The sequence below is a fragment of the Pangasianodon hypophthalmus genome, chromosome 15 (assembly GCF_027358585.1).
Source record: "Pangasianodon hypophthalmus isolate fPanHyp1 chromosome 15, fPanHyp1.pri, whole genome shotgun sequence".
Classification (NCBI taxonomy): Eukaryota; Metazoa; Chordata; class Actinopteri; order Siluriformes; family Pangasiidae; genus Pangasianodon; species Pangasianodon hypophthalmus.
This window is the reverse complement of record NC_069724.1, coordinates 11,667,051-11,692,079: the sequence shown is the minus strand read 5'-3', so window position 1 is coordinate 11,692,079 and position 25,029 is coordinate 11,667,051. Positions and strand designations below refer to the sequence as shown.

At 38.0% G+C, this 25,029-nt stretch overlaps 2 protein-coding genes across 8 annotated transcripts in view; both read right to left on the bottom strand.

Moving 5' to 3' along the window:
• Positions 1-6,977, bottom strand: part of rai14 (retinoic acid induced 14) — a 68,187-nt gene extending 61,210 nt beyond the window's left edge. For 3 of the 7 annotated variants that reach the window (XM_034311135.2, XM_026941139.3, XM_034311136.2), the window contains exons 1-2: positions 6,708-6,976; positions 3,835-3,906 (exon numbers count right to left, since the gene is read on the bottom strand). In XM_034311135.2, the coding sequence (XP_034167026.1) occupies positions 3,835-3,870 (36 nt within the window). In that variant the 5' untranslated portion in view covers positions 3,871-3,906; positions 6,708-6,976. Of the gene's footprint in view, positions 1-3,834; positions 3,907-4,465; positions 6,668-6,707 lie in introns of those variants that run through there. The other 4 variants (XM_026941138.3, XM_053240060.1, XM_053240059.1 and 1 more) reach the window with 2 other exon arrangements.
• Positions 6,978-20,354: 13,377 nt separating this feature from the next.
• LOC113543195 (granzyme K) lies at positions 20,355-24,700 on the bottom strand. The gene is made up of 5 exons (XM_026941271.3): positions 24,560-24,700; positions 24,323-24,467; positions 22,494-22,641; positions 22,140-22,409; positions 20,355-21,731 (listed from the first exon to the last, which is right to left on the bottom strand). Exons 1-5 carry the CDS (start codon positions 24,612-24,614, stop codon positions 21,561-21,563), a joined length of 789 nt encoding a protein of 262 aa, XP_026797072.1. The 5' UTR covers positions 24,615-24,700; the 3' UTR covers positions 20,355-21,560.
• Positions 24,701-25,029: the final 329 nt, after the last annotated feature.

Below are 25,029 nucleotides of genomic sequence, written 5' to 3'. Positions count from 1 at the left end.
GTTAGAGCCGATGTTATAGAAAATTAATCCACACCTTCAGATTCGAGAATTCGGAGCCGTGGTACAAGTAAAATAACAGGCACGTTCATATTTCACAACGCATTTTTGCCTTTAATTTTCACCCCCATTATCCTTTAATTTTGCACCACACCTTTTTAAAGTGCTTTCGTTGAAATCCAGGAATTATAAGAGGCCAAGATGCTGGAAAGGGGTCCATCTGAACCAGAGCCAAGAGACGTAATGAAAGCGCTCTTGAAGCCGTTGCAATAACAATAACAACAACAATAATAATAATAATAATAATAATAATAATAATGATAATACAGACATTCTGTTGTCTGAATCTAATATGTAAAAACCAGTGTTACAGGATCGACTTGGCATCTGGCTGCTCTCATTATTTGTACTGGCCTCACTGATCTCCTGTTTTGCCCAAAGAACGAATGTTTGGCGCGAAAAGAAATTCCACAACAATTTTGAGCTTACACAAACCCTCCCTGAATAGAACCCACAGGATATTTTCTTTCTCCGTCTCATCACTGTTCTTTTTCCAAAGCGTGCCCTGAGCCGCATGCTGCAGGAACGAGGCTTTTAAACTGGCAACACACTCAAAGAAATCAAAGACAGAGGCTTTCTGTAGGAGCGTCTCCACGTCTCGGCTTCCTTTAACCGCCGAGCTCGAATAAATTAGTTCAGTGTATTCATGGAGGGTTTACCATGTTACGCTTCCATATTAATTCCAGCTGCTGCTCAGTTAAACCGAGCCTGTTTGGAGCAAATCGGCTAAAAATAAAGGAAAAGGTAATACTCTCGGGATATAACCTGAGCTCTTTAAAGGGAAAATGCGAGCAAGAAATAATGAAAACAGCTGGTTTATATAATCACAAGACTGAGATTCTTTAATTCCACTTTAAAATCTAATTACACTATTTTCTACTTGTTCAACCAGCCTTAATAATTTTAACTAATACTTCTGACACTGATACTAAAATGACACTATGGCAAAAATTAATAGCACTGTTGGGTGGTGTGCTGTTAAATACTGGATTCTGATTGGTTAGAAGCTGCTGATGAATTTTCTACAAGAGCAGCTCTGATAGTAGTGCAGCTGCAAAGCACATGTTAATATTAATGCACTCGTTCTGATATCCAACTGACACAAGGGATTAATCAACAAATTTTTTAGGCTTTTAGCATCTGAAACTCTCAGGGCAAGAATTTTTATTCAATATTGATATATTGATATTGTATATACATATATAACATAGACAAAACAAAGAAATATAAAATGGTCTAATCCATATCGTGTTTGATTAAATGAGACAAATATCTGATAAATAAAGGGGAAAAAAACGTGCCTTGTTTAATCAACAACAAGGTGGTTTAATGAAGCGGAGTTACCACCCCAAAAGTTGATAGATTTCACAGCAATTTATTATTTATTAAAGAACGATGTGTCATACTTTTTCTCCTTTTATAGTTACATTTAATGTTGCAGAACATCCATGAAACAAGTTAGCTCCTGTTCTCACTTATATGTTATAGCAGATAAATAGTCGTTCCCTCACCAGCCTCTCTTTTTCCTCTCTCTTCAAGTTAATAAGACAAGCATACGATAAGACATAGCCTGTGAGTAAACTCCTCTGTCCTGAAGACGTGACGGAAAAGCTACAACTACGGCTTTACCTCTGACTGTTACAAAAAATTACAAAAAAAAATCTGTGTATAATTAAGCTTAGATTATATGGAACATCCACAGCCCTACAAATGAGTAGTTACTTTGGAAATGATAATGTATTAGAACAAGTGCATTAATATTAGCCTGGGGGCAGTCGTGGCCTAATGGATAGAGAATCGGACTTGCAACCCGAAGGTGAACCTGAAGGTTGTGGGTTCAGGTCTCAGGTCCTGTAGGTGAATGACCAGCGCTCTCTCCCACCCTCAATACCAAGCAAGGCACCGAACCCCCAACTGCTCCCTGGGCGCCGCAGCAAAAAAGGCTGCCCACTGCTCCGGGTGTGTGTTCTGAGTATGGGTCACCATACTTGGCCACAAGTCACTTCACTTCGTGATTTCTGCTTCTGACCAATCAGAATCCAGAATTCAGCACTATGGTATAAAAGACCATCTGCATTGTTGCACAGTTCCTGATATGATCCTAACTGTGTGGAGTTTCTGTGCATGTTCTCCCCATGTCCACAGAGATTGTACGGTGCACGGTGCCCTGCAATGGTCTGGCATCCCATCCAGGGTGCACTCCCATCTCACGCCCAGTGTTCCCGGATAAGGACCACATCCCTGTCCAGGATAAAACGGATACTGAAAGTGAGGGAGTTTTTCTTTAGATATCAACTGGCTGCATGTCTGAATCACACTGATAACACTGGAGGCTGTTTCTGTTCCAGGCTTCACTTTTTTTACTGAATGCTGTGATTTCTTAATCACACACAGAACGCCGCCACAATCTTTACACTGTGACCAAGCCTGAACGGCGACGGCCTGGCAGGCCAAAACCAACATTATTATGAGTTTAAATTTGAGCCCAGCAAATTCCCCTGCAGTCACTGTGGTGTGTGATGACGCATCATCATGGTTACCGAAATAACGGCTGAATCACCCATGGTGGAAACAAGTCACTTCCTTTCAGATTCTTTTCTCCCTTTTGTTGGAAGACAAAAAAATCCCCAGTGTAGCAAAGACACTCCCAGGCATAACTCAGCTCTGAGACAGACACACTCACACACACACACACACACACACACACACACACACACACACACACACGTCTGTCTCGAGTTGTTCACGTGACAGGAAGCTGGTATACACTGCATTTTTCCTGTGACGGACGTCATGATAAATGAGTATCAAATTTACAGTGGGTCATATTTATTTATTTAGGCATGTGCCAATATTAAATTTTCATATCAGAATAATTGCCTATTACCCTATCATATTACAGTTCAAAATTACTAAAATATAAGGAGAGGTTTATTTAACATTTATGGAAGGAGTCTCCAGTGTCAGCACTCTGTAGAAGTCAGAGGTAAAGCTGTAGCTTTAAGTTTTCCGACACGGAAATGGCTTCAGGACAGAAAAATGTACACACTGTGTGTTTGATTAATTTTAAAAGAGAGAAAAAAGAAAGGTAGAATGTGTAGATCTAGAACTCATAAGGGTTCTCGGGTTTGTCCATCCTTAAAGGTTCTATGTAGAACCTTACAAGAAAGAGTTTCTCCATTAGTGAGAGCTCCAAAGGAAACCTTTTTTTAAAAAAAGAAAATTGTCTGAAATGGAAATTTCAAGGACACTTACTGGGAAACCATTTTATTAATTAGTTTTTTGTTCCGTTGCATCAAGGGTCATTTTGGCCATTTTTGATGTCCAAACTTTCAGTGCATCCCTCATGCTCATCCATCCAAAGAACTCCTGAGGAACCTATTTCCATTACGGTGTACCGTGATTTATTGCAAAATTGGAATCATATGAAACTGCCCATTTCTAACATCAAACATTTTCTTCAAGTAAAACCAATCAGAGGTGTAACAAGATAGCGTCGGCTTTTTGCCGACTCAAGACCACCAAAACCATTAATTCCATCCAATTACACACTCAAAAGACCAGCAGATATCAAGATACCAAGAAACTCAGGAAAGTTGTCTAGATGCTTTAAAACAAGGATAGACTTTCACTGAGTTACCAGCTTCCTGGATGTAAGCTTCATGTTTAATATGACTCTCTCTCTCTCTCTCTCTCTCTCTCTCTCTCTCTCTCACACACACACACACACACACACACACACACACACACACACACACACACACACCCCATACTTACATCAGTCTTCCTGAACTTCGCTTTTAGGCTTTTCATTTTAGTCCATGCAGATTCCAACAAGTCCAGACAGATCTGAAATAAATCCCAAGATTGTTTATTGGCTTTCTGGCATCCAAAAACCAAGTACAGCAACAGAAATTAACATTTCATGGAGGTGATGAATTATTAAATACAACTGATTGCATTTTATTTAGGGACATGAAGCATCACTGATTTCTAGAAGCATCATGATTCTCTAGAACAATTCTGCATCGATACACAAAATGTGTTTCGTGTGGACTTTTACATAGTGTATGCATAAGTGTTTTAAATTAAATGCCTATTAAGGATATGTAATGTCATATATAAACACATTAAGCCTTTTTCATGTTGGATAAAAATGATAACATTAGGTTTTAAAGGCAGGAAAAAAACGTATGCTACAAACCTAAAAAACTGAAGATGCATAAAGAAATGTTTTCTGATCACATTGTGGCATCTTGAATCGACATCAAAATGAATCATGAATTCTTAGAGATTTCAACCACGAATTTTAATCAGTGATGTGCTTCCAAGAGCCCTGAGTACACAAGGAGGTTAAGGGGACTCTAGGGAATGGGCATTATTTGGAGTGAGGGGCCAGTGCACTGACCTGTGAGAGGGCTGCGAATTCCTAATGCTGCCCCTGGGCTTAAAGGTCTGTTTGGTTTGCTTCATGTGGTGAGATGTTTATTCATTTATTTACAGTCTAATTCTGACTATATTTAACAATAAACTAAATATACACATGATTTGCATATAAATAAACATGGTTATAGTAAATATTGATATTGTTCTGTTGGTATAATATAATGAAGTGTGATAAAAAAAACTTTTTTTTCATACACTGGTTAGATAATTGCAATAATCCAATTAGGTTTTTTTTCCCCTTATGCTGGTTAGATAACGTGCTAATGCAAACAACAGGCTTAAATAAACATTCTTCAAAGTGAGCTTGAATAATAAGGGCCGAAATTTGTACAGTGTAAGTCAACAGTCAACTTCAATCCAACTTTCCCCTCTTAAAGAACGCTCAAGTTTCTGACCGAAGGAAGGGTTTGATCATATGAGTGGCACAGGGTGGCAGCCGCCAGCCTTAAACACAGCCTCGTCGCCCCACATCATCACCCGAACTCTCACCTCGAACCCCATCTCAGAAAACTTTATCACTCCTGTGCAGTTCATGCAAGAACAACTATGAAGGCAATCATGTAATGTCATTAAGCAGCCATCATTGATCATTTTGCACCAGGGAACAGTTCAGATATTCTGCACCTGCAGTCCCCTCTTACTGTGCTTTTGCCCAGTGTTGCTAAAATAAAATCTCTGTCACTAGATTTGGTGAATTTTAGACCACTTTAGTGACTTTATTTAAAAAAATTTTAAATGGCCTAGTGACAAATCTTGCATCTTTTTAAGCAGACATTCGTAACTGCGCTGTACTTGATATGGCGCTCCTGCTCACATCACAGCTGCTGGTTAAACAAGTTGAGAGCACTGTGTAAAGCCTGACTAAGCTGCGCTTGCATGAGCCATTCCCAAAAACCAATCACTGATCACCACTGTTTGTCAATGACCAATCACTGATCATCACTGTTCCCACCAACCAATCACTGATCATCACTGTTCCCACCAACCAATCACTGATCACCTTTGTTCTCAACAACCAATCACTGATCACCATTGTTCCCAACAAACAATCACTGATCACCATTGTTCCCAACAATCACTGAAGACCTTCGTTTGATAATGACTAATCACTAATCACCACTGGTCCCAAATACCGATCACTGAGCACTATTGTTTTTCCCACCCATTCAATCCTTTGTTCTTCATTTTAAACTCTCACCATGGTGATATTTACAAGTAATGAAAGCGAGCTATTCCATCCTTTCATTCCATCATTTCTCTGACCGCTCACTACAACTGCTTTATTTTGTCTGCATTCTGGAAAGAAACTTTTAGACTTTTGTAAACACATAAATAGTCTGTGGTGCTGTGCCCAAACATCCATCCATCCATCCATCCATCCATCCTCTGTACTGCTTATCCTACGCAGTGTCGCGGGGAGCCCGGAGACTACCCCAGGGGACTCGGGGCACAAGGCGGGGGACACCCTGGACGGTGTGATATCAGCCTACAGCGCATGTCTTTGGACTGGGGGAGGAAACCGGAGTGCCCCCATCCACCCCCTCAAAAAAAACAAACAATCAAACAAGATTATCATTCTATCTATCATTCTCTATTCTGATAACTCTGTTCTGTTTTAAGTGTCATCAGAAAATCTTCCTCACTCCTGTCACACTTTGCAAAAATAATCAGTGAATACTGCGAATCAGACGTCTGTGACGTCATCCGGCGACTTCTAATAACTTTTTGGACATGCATTACCTACTTTCCCTGAAAACCAAACAAACAAAAAAGTTGGCAACACAGTTTCCCCACCATCCCGTGTCTACAGTCTGAGCATGCCACTACACAAAGTCTACAAACAAAAAAGCTGACATATAAAAAAAATAAACAAATAACTTTGCTGGTCGAACACAGTGTCTGGACAATTAGTGCATGGAGACAAGTTCATAGAGAAGCATGCACATTAACTAACACACACACACACACTGGTATTCCTAGTGAAGTTTCCTCGGTTAGCCTGCAGATAAGCAAAGCAAACAACCGTGTTTTCAGCACGAGCGCTCCTGAACAAGGCTAACACTGTGCTCCAGATGACCCCAATCCACAGCAAGTGCATTAAAACACAAGGGTCTCCAGTGATCAGGATGTTCCATGGTGTCCAGCACTAATCAGATTTCGCGCAGCACCGTGTGTTGTGTTGTTTCCAGATCCCGGACACTCACCCGCTTTACAAAAGTTGAACTTGGACGGTTTTGTTGCAAACACACCCCGATGAGACACAAAGCTTCATACAGCACTGACTACTCTACTCATGCTGTAATGCACTATTATTATTATTCTGATTATAATACTAATTGTTATCAAGAAAATGGAGACACGCCGCAGATCCTAACCCACAGCTCAGCCCATTCAAATGGCCGGAATCGGAGCACAGGCGCCTTTCATTGTTTCCCCCTTGCACAGGGAAAGCGGTCACGTCCCAAAATGGCTCCGTGATCCTTAGAAGAGTGTTCTATGTAGTGCACGAGATCATGCCTTCTGCACACAAGGGCACTTGTGTGCACGTTTGGGAGTCAACCTGTGACGTCACAAGCGCCGTGACCTCGCGCGCGCGTTTCCAGCCCCGAATAGTTATCTAAAAATATAACAGCAGGCAAAACATTGCATTTATTAATAACACGTGCACTTTGGTTTGTTTAGTTGCAAACTAATTTCACTTATATTCCTGACTGAGCTCAAATCACTTCACCAATCCTAAAATGTTGTTAAAAAAAATACATGTAGCAACTAAAACAAACAAAAGTGTATATGCATGGAAAGGCATCTGCTTGGGTCCCCTCAAGGAGACTCCACTAGTAGCTCAAAAAATTTAGGCTATTAACTATTAGATTATTAATAGCCTACATTTTTGAGCTATTAGTAGAGTCTCTTTGAGGGGACCCAAGCAGGTGCCTTTCCTCTTTAGATAATGCTACTATGCCTGGTGCTAAGGATCATATCCTGACACAAGCTTATATATATATGTGCATCCATTCTAAAATTTAAAAAAAATAGTTTCCAGCCCAATTAATATTAATTTATTTCATATAAAAGCTGCAGTACTTTACTCACTCCCCGACTTTTCTCTTCCTAATATTTTGAAAGTCTTTTTTTTTTTTTTTTTTTCTTTTTTGTCTAGGGTCCTTGCTAATAGAGTTTCTTGCCTTATCAAACTGTCCATTTATATAGGTCTACATAAAACAATACCGCAAAAATGTCGTGCTATTTTGTCTGCTTTATTACTGTGACCTTATGAGAAACCGCTTCCAGCATAAATGTACAGGATCAAACATGCCATATATATATATATATATATATATATATATATATATATATATATATATATATATATATATATACAGTCAGGTCCATAAATATTGGGACAGTGACACAGTTTTGGTAATTTTGCCTCTGTACACCACCACAGTGGATTTGAAATGAAGCAGTCAAGATGTGACTGAAGCGTAGACTTTCAGCTTTAATTCAAGGGGTTTAACAAAAATATTGCATTAACCGTTTAGGAATTACAGCCATTTTTTACAGAGTTCCTCCATTTTCACAGGCTCAAAAGTAATGGGACAAACTAATATAATCATAAATATTAGGATTAGTTTTATTACTTGGAGGTAAATCCTTTGCAGTCAATGACTACCCGAAGTCTGGAGCCCATGGACATCACCAAATGCTGAGTTTCCTCCCTTGAGATGATTTGCCAGGTCTTTACTGCAGCCATCTTCAGTTGCTGCTTGTTTGTGGGTCATTCTGCCTTCAGATTTGTCTTCAGTAAGTGAAAAGCAGCTACCTTTCTTTAAATAATCCTGTAAAGTATATACTGTATATGGAATATGAATAGAATATAATGGAATTATAACTTTACAGAACAGATTCTCTCAGAGCACTTTTCCTGATACCAGTAGTGCCTTTACCACATAGTGAACGCATTGAGGGCACCAATAATGAACAAAATCTCCCTTTGGACTTAATAAGAATCGTGTCTTGTTCACTGCCCTCTGTGCTGTCATGGAAATTCATCAGCTAGTACGTAAATGTATTGCAAGTTAATGGCCTTTCGATAAGAATATCAATTTACTAGTTATTTACTGGATTCAGAATCAATGTAGAATTAAAAAGAAGTGTTAAAGTGAAATGAGGATTGAAACAGCTCTGTCTGCTACTGGAGATGTAAATAACTTTGTGTTAAACAATTCTGTGTCCTGTATGACAAATATCATTAAACATCTCAGCCTGCCTATCCTCATGCTATGTCTAATATTTACACACTGTGTTATTCGCAAGTGTAGCTACGTGTAGAGATTGATCAAAGGAACTTTCATGAAAGCCATGAAAGTGAACTGTCTTGTCATATCTACTGTGACATTTCAATCATACCTTCTGGGCCATGTCTCTTCCTTCTTCTTATTGTCTCCGTCACTGTTTAATGTTTAGATAGATGGATAACCTCCTGAGGATGGCTTTTGGAAGTAATCCATCTTTATTTTTCACAACTGTCAAAGGCCATGAGGATCACAGGAACTTCGGGACATCCAATACAGCTTTGTGGCAGGATCCTATAATAGAGCTTTGAGATCAGATATTTGAAACCTTTAATAGAGCTTTGGGACCTCCAACAGGGTTTAGAAAAAGGCTTTGTGACTGGGTTGTGGGTCCTCCAGAAGGATTGTGGGATCAGGCTTTGAATCCTCCAACAGGGTTTTGGGAATTGGTTTGGGGTTAGGAACAGATTTGGGTGCTCCAATAGGGCTTTGGGAACTGGCTTTGGTTTCTCCAATAGGTCTTGAAGAACAGGCTCTGGCAACCGGCTTTGGGTCCTCTAACAGGACATCAGGAATTGGGTATGGATTCTCCAGTAGGGCTTTGAGAATGGGCTTTGGGAATGAGCTTTTGGTTCTCCAATAGCTCTTCAGATACTGGCTTTGGGTCCTCCAATGAGACATTTGGATTATGGATTCTCCAATAGGGGGCACAGTGGCTTAGTGGCTAGCACGTTTGCCTCACACCTCTAGGGTTGGGGGCTCGATTCTAGCCTCCGCCCTGTGTGCGTGGTGTTTGCATTTGTTGGAGTTGGAGTTCTCCCTGTGCTTTGGGGTTTGCTTCGGTTTCCTCCCCCAGTCTAATGACATGCGTTGTAGGCTGATCGGCATTTCTAAATTGTCCATAGTGAGTGAATAGGTGTGTGTGCAATTGTGCCCTGCAATGGGTTGGCACCTGGTCCAGGGTGTCCCCCCACCTTCTGCACCAAGTCCCCTGGGATAGGCTCCAGGCTCCCTGTGACCCTGTGTAGGATAGGCGGTGCAGAAAGTGGATGGATGGATTCTCCAATAGAGATTTGAAACCACCAACAGGAATACTGGACTTCCAATAGGTCTTTGGGACCTCCACTGCTTTGAGAACAGGCTTTGGGTTCCCCACTTAGCAGACTGTGACGTTGTGAATAATATATATATATATATATATATATATATATATATATATATATATATATATATATGAGTAATAGGCATTTGGGTCTTTCAGTGAGGATCAAGGACCGCCAAAAGGTCTTCTGACCTCCAGTAGGACTTTGGAACTTCAAACAGAGTTTTGGGACTTTACATAGGACTTGACAATATAATGTCACACTGTAGCACACTCTTCTGAGCTCTCCCTTAGCATACTGTGCAGTGTTCTCTGCCATAATAAAACCAATATACACTCTTCACATTATGTGTTTAAGTAAACACTGCACATAACAATGCAGATCAATGATGTGAGGTACAGTGCCTCCAGAATGTATTCCCCCCATCTGATTATTTCTCTTTTTTTTTCACAACATTAAATTTAAGTACTGTATTTGAATTTATCCATGGCCTGAATAATAATATTATTAATAATAAAATGTTTACAGTGTCACAGATGTTATATTATTGTCCAAATTGCCTCATTAAAACCAGCCTTACAGTCCATTTCTGAGTGTTACCTTCTCTGAGTCTTTAACAATAGCTTTCATAACAGGCAATTTGCCATTCAGTGCGGGGACGAATTTTCTCTCTTCTGAAATGAAATTGATATAAAGCCAAGAATCCTGTTTATCAGTCTGTGATGTGGGACAGAAATATACACTGTCCTCAATATGTCAGCATGAGGCTTAACTCTCAGTCCAATATTGATAGACAGCTATATATTACTCACAACATCACAGTCTATCCTATAGGATTTATGATTAGAGACATGGTTTATAATTTAGACATGAGGTTGGAATTAATCTAAGATGCCTAAAGTTTTTTACCTCCACTTCTTAAATATCGATAGAGCACCATTATTTTGGGATTTTGGGATCCAAAGTGTGTTGCTGTCTCTTTAGACAGATAGCTTTTTATATGACGGGCTTTTTAAATGACTCAACACCATACAGTTTCTCTATGTTGAATTAATGAATCCCCAAACAGTTATAAGACAACAGAGGCACAGAAGCTCATTGAATTATTATTATTATTTTTTCTATACATATGCAAATTGTACATGAACAAGAGCAACATGAACCCACTCATTTTCAAACTTGAACATGGGCCATGGTTCTTGTAGCCAGATTGAGTTGTCTGAGATCACTCCTGTTTTGCCTGGAAAGGGCAGATATATAGAAACTCAAAGCCATTATCAGTGAGTCAGTGCTTGGCTAATGGAAATGGAACGGAACCCTGGAGAGAACATTAAATTGTTGTTTTGGTGCACGACATAGTAAGACATGCACAATTTAGTTTAAGGTGCGTATGAGAAACTGAAAAGTATTATTGTGCATTGGAAAGTGAAATCTTTCTTAATCTTCTGCTGTCTAACAGAGGCCTGCAGGTTTTGTGCTTAAATATAGTTTTGGAGAATCTATTTTAGGGATCTATGATTCCCTCCATCTTGTCTAGAGCCCCAGTCCTAGCTGAAGAGAAGCAGCCCCATAGCATGATGCTGCCACCACCATGCTTCACCATGGATATGGTGTTCTTTGGGTGATAAGCTTGATTGTTTTGTTTATACACTAAACATATCTTTTAGCCTCCCTGATAAGTTTTCTTCTTGTCTTTTGATCAATTTTGGAGAGACATCCTGATCTTGGTAATGTGGACAATGTGGTGCCCCATTTTCTTCACTTCACAGTGTTCTATGGAACATCTTTTGTTTTGGAAATTCTTTCCTAACCCTCTTCTGATTGATACCTTTCGACAATGAGATCCTGTACATGCTTTGTAAGCCCTTTGCAGATCATGGCTTCAGCAGTAAGATGAAACCAAGAAGACGTCAAGAAGATCTTACAGAAGCAGGTGATCTTCATTTGGAGTTAATCAGAACAATGTCATTGACTGCACATGTATGATGTGCCATGAACATGTGATCTGAATGTGAGGTTAATCCTGAGCACAGTCACATGCCCCTTTATAAAAGGCTGTGCACCCTTATGCAACCAGGCTATTGTAAGTTTTTTTCTTTTCTCCCTAAAATGTTTCTACTTGTTTTTCATTCATGCTAAAAATGGAAAACGATTTGACATGATTTAGCTTGGTTTCAATTTTTTACGTCACAAAAACCCGCAATTTTTACTGCGGTGTCCGTACTTTTTATATCCACTGCATCTAGAGTAAGAAGTGATAGCCTGTTAATTTTTAAAGATAATCACTGTTCACAACCAATGTAGAAATAATGTTCCTTATAATTAGACCCCATTATTATTTTACTATAACAGCACTACACACATAATAAAAATTACTTTACATAATAAAAATCCCACAGATGGTAGTATAAAAATATTTGTCACACAGTGTACAGAAACTGGATCACACTTTTATTACATAGCTTTGGATGAATGTAATGTTTAGCAGGAGCCAAAACAAGCTCCAGTTATTCCGTAAAGCCAAATGTACGAGAATCAAAAAAAGATTCACCATATTAGCACTATTTTATACATTACATGAACTGACAGTTATATTTATTGCGAAATATGTCTATGTACATGGTCTTGGCCCACAGTATTTAGACGAAGTGAGCAACTATTATGATCCGTCACACCTACTTTAATCATAGGATACAGGCTTTTTTAAATCACTACTTAGAATTATGAAAATTACAGGCCCACAGCTTACTAAACTCCAGAAGGTAAGATTCTTCTCTCAACTGAAGTAACGCTGATATACAGAGAATCCTGTTTAGCAGTCTGTGAATTGAGACAGAAATATAGACTGTCCTCAATATATCATATCCACTGGCTGAGAGTTACTCTCAGTCCCAAACTGACAGAAATCACAATGTAATAGGCAACAGCTATATATCATTCAACCTCACAGTCCACCTCTGCTTCATGCTGTGCCTTATGTTTAGACACATTTTAGCAGAACCAGCTTAACAGTTAAGTCTTGAGATTTAGAAAAGACCACATAAAGGAACAGTTAGTAAAAAACAAGTTCCAGCCAAGACATGTTTGGCGTCCAGTGTTAGCACGCATTTAGGCATGCAGTTTCCACAACAGTTTTTTTCCTGCTAAAATGCATAAATCAATTTTCACTCGCAAAAAAATATATTTTGATTGGGAATAAAAAATATCCAGAATATTTGCAATGCAGCTTTTACTAGTAGATACAGTAATTCTAGATATCTAGTATGAATTATCACCTAGTCATAATATCAGATCTGCAGTAGAGGTGTGCACTGGGACTAAGTGCATCGGGTGTGCGGAACCCAACAAAAAAGTCACAGGAGCATGCAGTCACCCTACGACCCAAGCAACCACAAAGCAACCTTTCTTTTCTTCTTTATGTACAGTACACACACAACACAGAGCTACAAATTCAGCAACAGCAGCAAGCAACAATACAACTGAGGCTTTCTCAATTCTATGGAAATAATTCCAAGGTGACATTTCATATTATTGACTAATACATATTGACTAGTCACAGGCTTCTTTATCATTCATTTACATGGAATCTCAGTTAACTTGTCAATTTTGACAAGTCAAACGTGGAGTGATTTTGACTACTGATAATGTGTATTTAAGATATAATGAGTCATAATTATATTAGGGATGTCTAGAACTTGCATTTCGACTAGTGAATTAAGCAGTAAGACACTGTTATAGGAAAATTGTCAGTAATATTGTGGCCAAAGTTAATTATTTTCCTATACAAGTCTTTTATCTCTTTTTTTTTTATACCACAGCAATTTGCCAACAATTACTTTTTTTTTGGTTTATTAAAGAGGGACACGTTATACATTTTGGTCCATTTATACATACATTTAATGTTAAATGTCCGTGAAACAAATAGTTCCTGTTATCAGTTACATTATAGCAGCTATAAACGGTTGTTCCCTCACCAGCCTCTCTTTTTTCCCTAAGTTAAAAAAGTGACATGTTACAGAGAAACCAGAAAGCACACAAAATGTCGCCATATTAACAATTTCACATGATTTTTTTTTTTTAGATCTGTTTATTATTAGACTTAGTTTATGTCCACCAAACAAATTCCTGTAAATGAGTCATTTCTATAGAAACAATAATGTATTAGAACAAGTGCTTTAATATAAACCTGTGACTTGTAGCTACTGTCAGAGCTGCTGTTAGAGAAAATGAATCAACACCTTCTGACCAATCAGAACTCAGAATTCAGCATCTCTGTGAGATAAAATGTAATTATACATACATGAAACTAGAATTTCAACTAGTCAAAATTAGTTTCGATACAGTATGTTGAACTGGAGTCTTTGCTAGTCAAAACTGATTTATGCTCACTTGAACTGGAAGCACTTTAGACTAAAACGGCTTGCTGTAGTCTTTATTGATTCCAGAGAAACGCCGAAGGGTGTTTTGAGGGGTGTATGCTTTTTAATTGCTGGTTATCCAGCAGGGGGTGGTACAGTCCTGTCATCTCTCACATTTCAGTCATCTCTCTCTGTTGCTCTCTCTCTCTCTCATTTCCCTCAGAACTCTGAGATAAAGGACACCCCTTTGGAAGCCATCCATCTTATATTTCATAACTGCTAAAGGCCATAAAGCTCAAAGGAAGACAACAGTACAGGCCTGACCTTGGACCTGAAACCTCACTTAGACTAATTAAAGTCTTTTAGTGAGCAAGGAACAGTGCAGTGTAATATTGTCTATAATAAATACAGGGAAATGCACTTATAATAATATATCAGAGTAAATTCCATAGCTCCCTCAGCTCTTTGGAGCTCCTAAAAACAAAAGAGCAACTTCTCACTCACTATTTTCCATTGACATTCAAAGTCATATCACTGAGAAATCCAGCGTAGAATTAGTGGAGACATTGGTGCAAACATTGGATTCAAAATCCCAGAATGCACCATATATGTGGAATTATTCTCCCTCATATCCTTCTCTTTGTTCTTTTATCATGTACAAAACAAAATCTCCAATTCATTATAGACAGAACATAAAGACATAAATATTTAAATCATTAACTCACACTCATGGCATTAAAACTAGTTAGCTGGAATGTAGGTGGCATTAACTCACCAGCAAAAATAAGTAAGTTTTCAAGTCATCTTAAAAAAAACTACAGGCTGATGTCTGTCTATATATTATGCATCATATAATTCTAAAAAAGAGGAGTATCAATATTAATCCACAACACTTCATTCATGTCGATGCCGGAATCAGCGTCTAACTACACATCCCAGAATTCAGCACGGCCTACAAATATGGCCGCCGAGGACTACAACACCCAAACATTCTCACGTTCACACTCACCTGATTACTAATGACAGTAATAGTCACAGCCACACACCCAATATTTAAGGACTTTCAGTTCACACATGCATTGTGAAGTATACACTCTGTGTCCTTTTGTGCCAGTTGTTACTGTTATAGTCTTTCTGGTTCGACCTGGTTTCATTGTTCATGTTTTGCTTCTGTCTGCCCTTGTCTATGTTGTTTGTTGATCACCTGACCCTCGCCTGTTTTTTGGGCACATTTTGGATTATGTCTTTGTCCTGTTTGCTACACCAATAAATCATTGTGCACCTGCACTTGTCTTCAACTGCATCCTGGCAAAAACAAAGAAACATCAATCAAGAAGATGGATATATTATAATAAAAGGCCCAATAAACAATACAACAATCACTAGCATATATGGACCAAATTCAGATGATCCTTTTTTCTCTTCAGCTGCTCCTGCTGATCTGCCATCATTGATCCACATATTTGATTTGGCGCAGTTTTTACACCGGATGCCTTTCCTGATGCAACCCTCCCCAGTTTTTATCAGGGCTTGGGCCCGGCGCTGAGAGCGCACTGTATTGTGCGACCCCGGTGGCTGGGGGTTGGTTCCCTGGCCGGGAATAAATCCAGGACTGAGGCGGTGAGAAAGATGAGGCCTAACCACTAGTCCTTCAGGGACCTAAGACAAGATCAACATGAACTAACTCAAGAATCACACCAGAATTTATCAAACAACACATGAATAACTTAGGACTTGGCGATAGCTGGAGATTAGAAAATCCTTCTTCAACAGAATATACATTCTTCTCATCAGTCCATCATACCTACTCCAGAATAGACTACTTTCTTTTTAGTAATTCTATAACCCCAAATACTTCAGACAATAAAATAAATCCAAATACCACAGTACAGCTGAATGCTCGTACCACACACCCATTAGCTTTAAATTAAACAGGAACACTGCATCCAAAACCTCATTCAGATGGCACTTTAACATATCCTTGCTTAACAATGATAGATTTAGGTTTTGTTTCAAGACAGAGAGAAAAAGAGAACTTTCTTTATGGAAACCAATGATTCCCCAGAACTGTCACCAGTATTTCTGGTTAAATGGTTAAAGTAGTAGTCCAGGATTCCACTTGCAAGAAGAGAAAATCAAAACTGGAAAATAATTTGGAACAAAAGCTAAAACACCCACAAAACCTGCACATTACACCCCACAGTACAGACTACAACAGAAATCAGAGACATTAAAGTTCAACTGAACAATATCATTAGCAACAACAACATCAACAACAACAAAACTCAATTCCAGTTACATCTCTGTGTTAATCATAATGAACACAGCAATAAATCAGAAAAATACTTAACAAACCAGTGTCGTTGGAGACGACAAGCGCAGAGTATTTTATTTAAAGTGAAACACACATGAACAAAGACAAGGACTATGTAACATAAACACAAGCACAAGCATAAACTAGACAAGCGTGAAATACACATGAGTATAGCATGGATACAACAACCTATAACACTACTAATTGCAACAGACTCTAGACTAAGCTTGCTATACAAGCATGACTTATATACTGGTGCTCATTGTGCATAAATGTGGATCAGGTGTTCGTGACCATGTGACTTAGTGCGTGACATGAACATGTAGTGTGCAGTGGTTGATGGGTGCTGTAGTCTGTAACCTGACAACCAGCCTAATTGCAATAAACAAAATTTTATAGTTATATCATTATAACCACTTTAAAATTTAATCACAATTAAATAATGAGCCACAATTAGGGAATATTATCCATGACACAGGAGCAATAAACATTATAAAATTATAAAATAAAAAAATATATAAATAAATTTATTATAGAACATTATACATCTCAAAGAATACAAGTAGCTAATCAGAATACCGCATGAAGAACAAAGAAAAACTTAAAAAAAAAAAAACTACACTAACACTTACGGGTTATGAAAAATACTAAAGAACCTCCCCTAGCGATCCCCCAGCTTAGCGAGCGCAAGTACTAAAAACAGCTAACATGACTAGCCGACTGTTATAGAAACTTTGCTAGATATCTTGATAAGAAAATTTTCCTCCTTGTGCTTTGATTGGCAAGTTTTTCACATATAGCATGATAAATTACACTCACTGTGCACTTTAATAGGAACACTTGTACACCTGATCATTTATGCAGTTATCCAATCAGCCAATCATTTGGTAGCAGCACAATGCATAAAATCATGCAGATACAGGTCAAGAGATTCAGTTAATATTCACATCAAACATCAGAATTGGGAAAACGTGTGATCTCTGTGACTTTAACCGTGGCATGTTTATTTGTAACAGATCGGCTGGTTTGAATATTTCATAAACCGCTGATCTCCTGGGAAATTCACACACTCTACAGTTTACACAGAATGGAGCAAAAATCAAAAAACACTGCATGAGCAACAGTTCTGTGTGTGGAAATGCCATGCTGATAAGAGAGGTCAGAAGAAAATGGTTCGAGCTGCCAGGAAGGCTATAGTAACTCATATAATTACTCTTTACTGCTGTGGTGAGCAGAAAAGCATCTCAGCATGCACAAACATTGAACCTTGAGGTGGATGGGCTACAACAGCAGAAGACCACATCAGGTTCCACTCCTGTCAGTCAAGAGCTAGACTCTGAGGCTCACATGGGCAGAGGCTCATTGAAACTAGACAGTTATAGGTTAAAAAAAAACCACCTTGTCTTTTTCCAGTCTTCACCTGTCCAGTTTGGGTGAGTCTGTGTCCATGATAGCCTCAGATTCTTGTTATTGGCTGACAGGAGTGGAACCTGATGTGGTCTTCTGCTGTTGTAGCTTCAAGGTTTGATGTGTTGTGTGATATGCTGCTTATACCATCTGTATCTTGTCATTTGCACTACCATGGTAACTCGCCCTTACACCTCATTCAGAACTAGTCTCCTTGCACATTACTGACTAATTACTACATGCACCTTCTATATTTGCACTGAGCTGGCCTCTACTTTCTCTACCATATCTAACCATATCTATATATACCTCATATCTCTATACAATGCACCTGTATGTTTGTACACCTTGTCAGTTGCACTGAGCTGGTCTCTACTAATATAGATACAGTACTGTGCAAAAAGTCTTAGGTACCCTAGTTTTTTTAGTACAAACTTTGTTGTGGATTTTTATTTTATGACTTCTAAATTATTGATTCAGTACAAAAACTTTTTAGATTTCCAAACATTAGTTTTCCAGCACAAAATTAAATGTTGCAGAAAAATGTTTGTATGTCAGTAAAGAAAGCAGCATATTACATAAGAGACACTTTTCAGACAAAAAACATAATGAAAGCTGCCGGGTTTTGCTGAAAAAGTGTGACAAAGTCTCCAGAAGAACTGTAGCTGCTTCTGCAAGATGCTCAGTAACACTTACAGCTCATTTCCTTATAAAACTGCACACTGTACCTGAGACTACTATTTTATTTAAAGCGAAGCGAACAAAGCAAACTTTGTTTTATTTATTACTGTTTACTGCTCCTTATAGTATTTTTTTAAAGTAGAAACATTTAACATTTAATTTCATTATTTTTGAAGGCATCTTTGCTCTGCAGCATTTCTTTGCACGTGCCTAAGACTTTTGCACAGTACTGTATATATATATATATATATAGTACTGTGTACTGTGTATATATGTGTGTATGTATATATATATATATATATATATATATATATATATATATATATATATATATATATATATATTGCTGTTTGCACTTCTGGTTAGATGCTAACTGCATTTCATTGGCTCTGTACTGGTACTCTGCACAATGACAATAAAGTTGATCTAATCTAATCTAAAGAGTGCTTATTTGAGTTACTATAGACTTCCTGTAAGCTCAGACCAGTCTGGTTATTCTCCTCTGATCTCTCTCATCAACAAGGTGTTTCAGTCTGCAGACCCTCTGCAGACCATGGTCCAGTTCTGATGCTCATGTGCCTATTGTAGGAGCTTTTGGCAGTGGACAGGGGTCAGCATGGGCACTCTGACTGGTCTGCGTCTATGCAGCCCCATACGCAGCAAGCTGTGATGCACTGTTTGTTCTGACACCTTTCTGTCATAGCTGGCATTTAACTTTTTCAGCCATTTGTGCTACAGTAGCTTTTCTGTGGTATCGGACCAGTCAGACTAGCCTTCGCTCCCCACACGCATCAGTGAGCCTTGGGCGCCCATGACCCTGTCGCTGGTTCACCAGTTGTTCTTCCTTGGACCACTTTTGGTAGGTGCTAAGCACTGCATCCCTGGAACACCCCACAAGACCTGCCATTTTAAAGATGCTCTGACCCAGTCATCTAGCCATCAAAATTTGGCCATTGTCAAAGTCTCTCTAATCCTTACGCTTGCCCATTTTTCCTGTTTCCAACACATCAACTTCGAGAACCGACTGGTCACTTGCTGCATAATATACCTCAATCCTTGACAGGTGCTATTGTAATGAGACAATCAATATTATTCACGTCACCTGTCAGTGGTCATCATGTTATGGCTGATCGGTTTATATTGTGTGCATATATTTTGAAATATATTACCTTTGCGTCCTTTTCTTCATTTGGATGAGGATCTACAGACATGATGCTCCTGTTCATTACAGTAAATTACCTTCACACTTCTATTCATTCATTTGACAACAGTGAGATTTCAGTAGGAAATGAGATAAGTGTACTAAACAAAAGCAGCTCATTTCACAATGCCAGAAAGTTGTTATGAAATCTTTTTAAAGCAATAAGCAAATTCTCCATGTGAAGGATTTTTCCTGAGCTGTTTTTTTTTTTTTGCATTTTTCGCTTCAAGTCCAGTGGAACATTTCCTCAGAATTCATCACTTTTTAGGTTGTTGATGTTCTCAGCTGCTCTGTGGGTATCTGAAATTGGCCATGTGCTGTCAGCAGGAGGTTTCGGCTTGTTTGTATTTGGACCTGAGCAGACGTTTCAGTGAAAGGAATGTCAGAATGCACCCAAGTGTAAACCCTCAACAAACAAACCTGTTACGCTCCACAAACTGCTCTAAAGTCTTTTATACACTCAGCAAAGAAAAACAGATCTTTAGACAGCGGTATAGCTGCAACTCACATATTTATTTATTTATTTATTGTTTCTATAGTAACAGCTCATGCACAGCGACTTGTATGGCAACGTGTGTAATCATTCATATAGTGAAGTTTTCTGCAAGGACAAACTTTTATTTTTACAATTACACTGTTTTTACACAAACTTTACACATTTATTTAATATTTGTGGAATGAATCTCCAGTGTCAACGCTTTGTAACAGTCAAAGATAAAGCCGTAACTAAGTTTTCTGACATGGGAAAGTCTGCATGACAGAGGAATTTACGCTTTGCAGTTTCTTAGCAACATGACAAGTTTCATTGGGTTTTTTTTCTTTTTTTTAATTTATTTTATTAACTTCAACAGGGAGAAAAACAAGAGGCTGGTGAGAGAATGACTAACTTGTTTCACAGACATTCCACAACATTAAATGTAACTATAAATGGATTAAAAGTATGATGTGATGTTCTTTAAAAAATAAATAATTAAGCTCATTGGCAAATTGCTGTGTTACAAGTGGACTAAAACACTTGGGGACGTGCTGTTTCTTTGGCGTGGTAACAAAACCATTACAGTGATTATTTTCCTGTAACAGCACCACACACAGTGTTTTATTCCTTACTTACAGTATCTTGTTTATCTGACTTTTTCCAGTATTGCTCAGAATTACCAATGAATCCCTTGTTTCAGCAAAAACATGTCTAAAGATTGCTTCTTTAGTTTTTAATGGGAATGAGGCTAATGTTGCTAGCAAGTAATAGAAATTTATGGCCACCAGTTTAGCATGGTGTATTAAATGTATGTGTGCAAATCATCCCACAGTGTGTGTCACCACAATCAGCTTTGTTGTAAGGAGTTGTAAAGAGTCTCAAGAAGACTTGCTAATGTGGTTTCTGACTCTGTAAGACACGCTAAAAAAACATGGACAAAAGGACAAAGTCACTGACAAAAACAACCATAGCTCCATATTTCTTCAAAAATAAGACGCAGCTTTCAAGACCCCAAACATGTCTTGGCTGATCGAGTACATTTATAGTTAAGTGACCATTGCTTTTTTCTTTCTTTCTTTCTTTCTTTGTTTTGCTGTACTGTTCATGCGTGAAGTAAAAGATAAAAGAAAGCCAAAGAGCAAGTAAATATTACATGGTGTATATGCCAATTGATACTGTATATGACACCATATATACTGCAAGCATTGATAAATGTTATGTTTCTAAACCTCTGTGCTGTTCGATTGCTCTTTAAGTGTCTTGTTAATCCAGGAAATGTGTTTCTTGGAGAGAAGAGTGTAGACACCAGGTTTGTTGGGATTGCCACAGCTATTTCCTCCTGACACCAAACCAACAATGCTTTTCTTACACTCCAGAGGTCCGCCAGAATCCCCCTGAAAATACAGGAAGACGCAATTCATTCCTCTGTATGCCGTATGCCATCTTATTTCTCAGTTTGAGGCTCTAGGCCAGTATAATCATTATTCTCTTGAGCCTTTGAAGGCCCATGAACTAAAGCTATTATTTTTTCAATGTATTATCTAGTTTTAATCTATTAACATATTATTATCTATCAGTTAACACAGGTTTATATTAACGCTCTCATTCTAATATGTTATCATTTCTATAGTAACAGCTCATGCACAGGGACATCGTTGATATGGTGAAGTACGTCCTGTCATGTTTGCTTGGCCATAAGTGAATACATTGTAGTCAAGAACTAATTAATATGTCAATTTTTCTTGTTTGTGCAATTCGGTTGATGGTAAATGTACCCCTAATTGTAGAATGACTCAATTTACCCAGCATGCATCTTTCTTCCCCTGCTTATTTCCTGCACACAGCATGTCATTAGTGATGACAGGGTTGCGGTTGTAGAAGCAGTTACACAGTTCCCTGTCCACCACCGTCACCTCCACCTCTTGCAGGGTGTCGCTGTATTTAGGCTGTTCTACCTGAGTGGTTCCCCACCCTCTCACTTCACATTTTGTCCCTGCTGGGACGTCTGTGCTCGACTTGGGAATCGTCTTCACTTCCACTTTGTTTTTCCTAAGCTGGACTTTGTTTTGGAGCTGGAAAAAAAGCGTAAAAATCTTAATGCACTGTTCCTTATGGAACATTTTTGACAATTTGGTCTTTGCAAGAATGTTCTTTACCTTCAGCAGCATGATGTCATCAACCTTAGTTTTATTACTGTACGTTTCAGGGATGTGAAAGCTCAGGATTTTGACTCGCTCAACATTTTTGTCCTTTGTCAGAGAGTGAGCACCTACAAGCACTGTCGTTGGTTTAGATTTGGGAACACTGAAACAAAATTCGAATTGGGATTAAATTAAGCATAATGTAAATTTTATTCACTCCCAGAAAAAAAGGTGATAAACCAGGGGCTCCCAAGCAATGAGTTTGGACCCCATGATTTACGAATGGTGTCATGAGAGAAACTCACAATGTCCACTTTTGTTTCATTCATTTCATTTACAAATATATATTACAAATGTCATTCCAACTATGAAGACAGATTTACTGTGCTACTATTTTGACATGTTATTGTTAGTGACATTCAGACAAACCACATTTAAATTAAGAATATATGTGTTATTTCAGTCTTTTTTTTTTTTTTTTTTTGCTATCATGACACTCTGCACTAGCATAGGATAGACAAATTTCTCTGTCCACCTATCTTGGCTAGTTTCTCTACAACATCCAGTGATTCTGACTCAGACGAACCACACCAGTCAAGGAAACAAATACAAAAATATGCCAAAACATTACCTGAATATGGATTTAAAATTAGGACATAAGCATTACATAAGTGTGTATGTTACTCATTTATATTACTGACATATGATATAATGTTGCAATAGCCCTATATTATATATCTGTAAATATCCCTATATTTTATATATATATATATATATATATATATATATATATATATATATATATATATATATATATATATATAATCTGTAAAATATATAAAAAATATTTTAAAAATGAAGGGTGGTCAAGGCTTGGGGTCGCAGAAAATTTATAATATCCGTTGGGGTTATTTGCCCAAATGTTTAGGAAATGTTCTGTGCTAAACTATATCCAAGCTGGTGCTACATCTTTTATAGAAGGTCATGCATGAAGACATGTAAATTTAGCCTTAAGTATATAGTATATAATTCAACTTTAAAGACCAGACTTTAAATTGATGATTAAAATCTCATACATAGATTGTTATCGTGGCTGTTTTCACAAAATTAAAAATAGAGTGTAAATGAGGAAAGACACACAGACGCCTCCGAGTATCAATTATACACAAAAGTCAATGAGAGTAATATTAAATCTACAGTACCTGTATGATAAAAATTGAACAGTAACAACTGAAATCATGATTGTTTTGCTCTAAACTGAGATCAACCAATTTATCTTTAAATATCTTTTTAAATATCTAAAATATTGCATTTTTATTATTTTAGCATTTTCAAAAGAAAACAAGTTCACTTCATTTTGTACACTAACTAACTACACCTTACTATCAATAGAACCACAGAAGAACCCCTTTTTCAGTGTTTCACAGTGTTTCAGATCGGGATTCCAAAGAAGTGAAGAACACTTCAGTTGCAAAAGAACCCTTGAAGAACCGTGTTTAAAAGTATATCAGAGAAGGTTCCAAGAAAGTGAAAAACATTTAAATGAGGAAGGAAGAAAGAACACTTAATTCTGAAAAAAAAAAACCCCACACTAAACCTTTTTTTCTAAGCAGTGAAAAACATGTAACTATCAAAGGAACTCTTGACAAACCCTTCACAAGAACTGTTGAAGAACCATATTTTTTTCCTAAGCAGTGAAGTACACCATCAAAGGAAATGATCAAAAGAAATTCTTGAGGAACACCATTTTCACAAGAGTGCTATATGTAGCCTAAATGATGACTTAGTGACTGTTTCAGAACATTAGCACAGAAAAAAACATTTTTAAAAATTTGTTTGCTCACAATTTGCAGTGTGCAGCTGTCAGAACCCACTGCTGCTGAATAAGAGTTCCTCCACAGACGTGATAACTCCCGACCTGGACCGAGACCATCCATGGTTTAGGTTTTTTGACCTCTCGGCCTCCTATGATGTAACTGCCTGAGCAAGCTGTAACAAGAATGAGTGACATTACAGAGGCTAAAACAGCTCAGTGGGCAGATTTCAATGCCTTCCATAAATAATAAACAGAAGAACTTTACCTGTTGCTTGAAACAAGGTGAGAAGCAGAAGAAGAGAACATTGTAGAACATGCATGGTGGTGCGCTCTGAGTGCAGAAATGTGGACTGGATAATGAGCAGTGAAAGTACAGCTTTGAAGATGGGGCATAGAAGACACTGAAGGAAACTGTGCATCATTTGTGGTCAGCTTTGTGGGTGAAGACACTCTCAGGAACACAGATGTGTTTCACGTGGGCTTGTGATAAGATGTGATGCATGCAGCTTGCATAATCACTCGTGGTTATGATACGTGTGACTTTCCAAACCGTCAATAATGAAAAAAAAAATCACATCTTAAAAATCTGTTATGATTGAGCAACCTGTAGTAAACAGTTTCGACGGTAACAGAAACCATCAGTATAGTCTTAAAACAAAATACTTTTATCTAGAATTCTAAAGGGTTGTTCACAACCTTAAAGTTTATATGTAGAATCCTGCAGAAAATGATCTT

Excerpts from the sequence above, each read along its gene's own strand:
- LOC113543195 (XM_026941271.3), bottom strand. The coding sequence starts at position 24,614 with ATGCATGTTCTACAATGTTCTCTTCTTCTGCTTCTCACCTTGTTTCAA. Across the intron at positions 22,410-22,493 it reads ATGACATCATGCTGCTGAAG|CTCCAAAACAAAGTCCAGCT; the intron begins GTAAAGAACATT and ends CTTTTTTTCCAG. Across the intron at positions 21,732-22,139 it reads GGAAGAAAGATGCATGCTGG|GGGGATTCTGGCGGACCTCT; the intron begins GTAAATTGAGTC and ends CTGTATTTTCAG.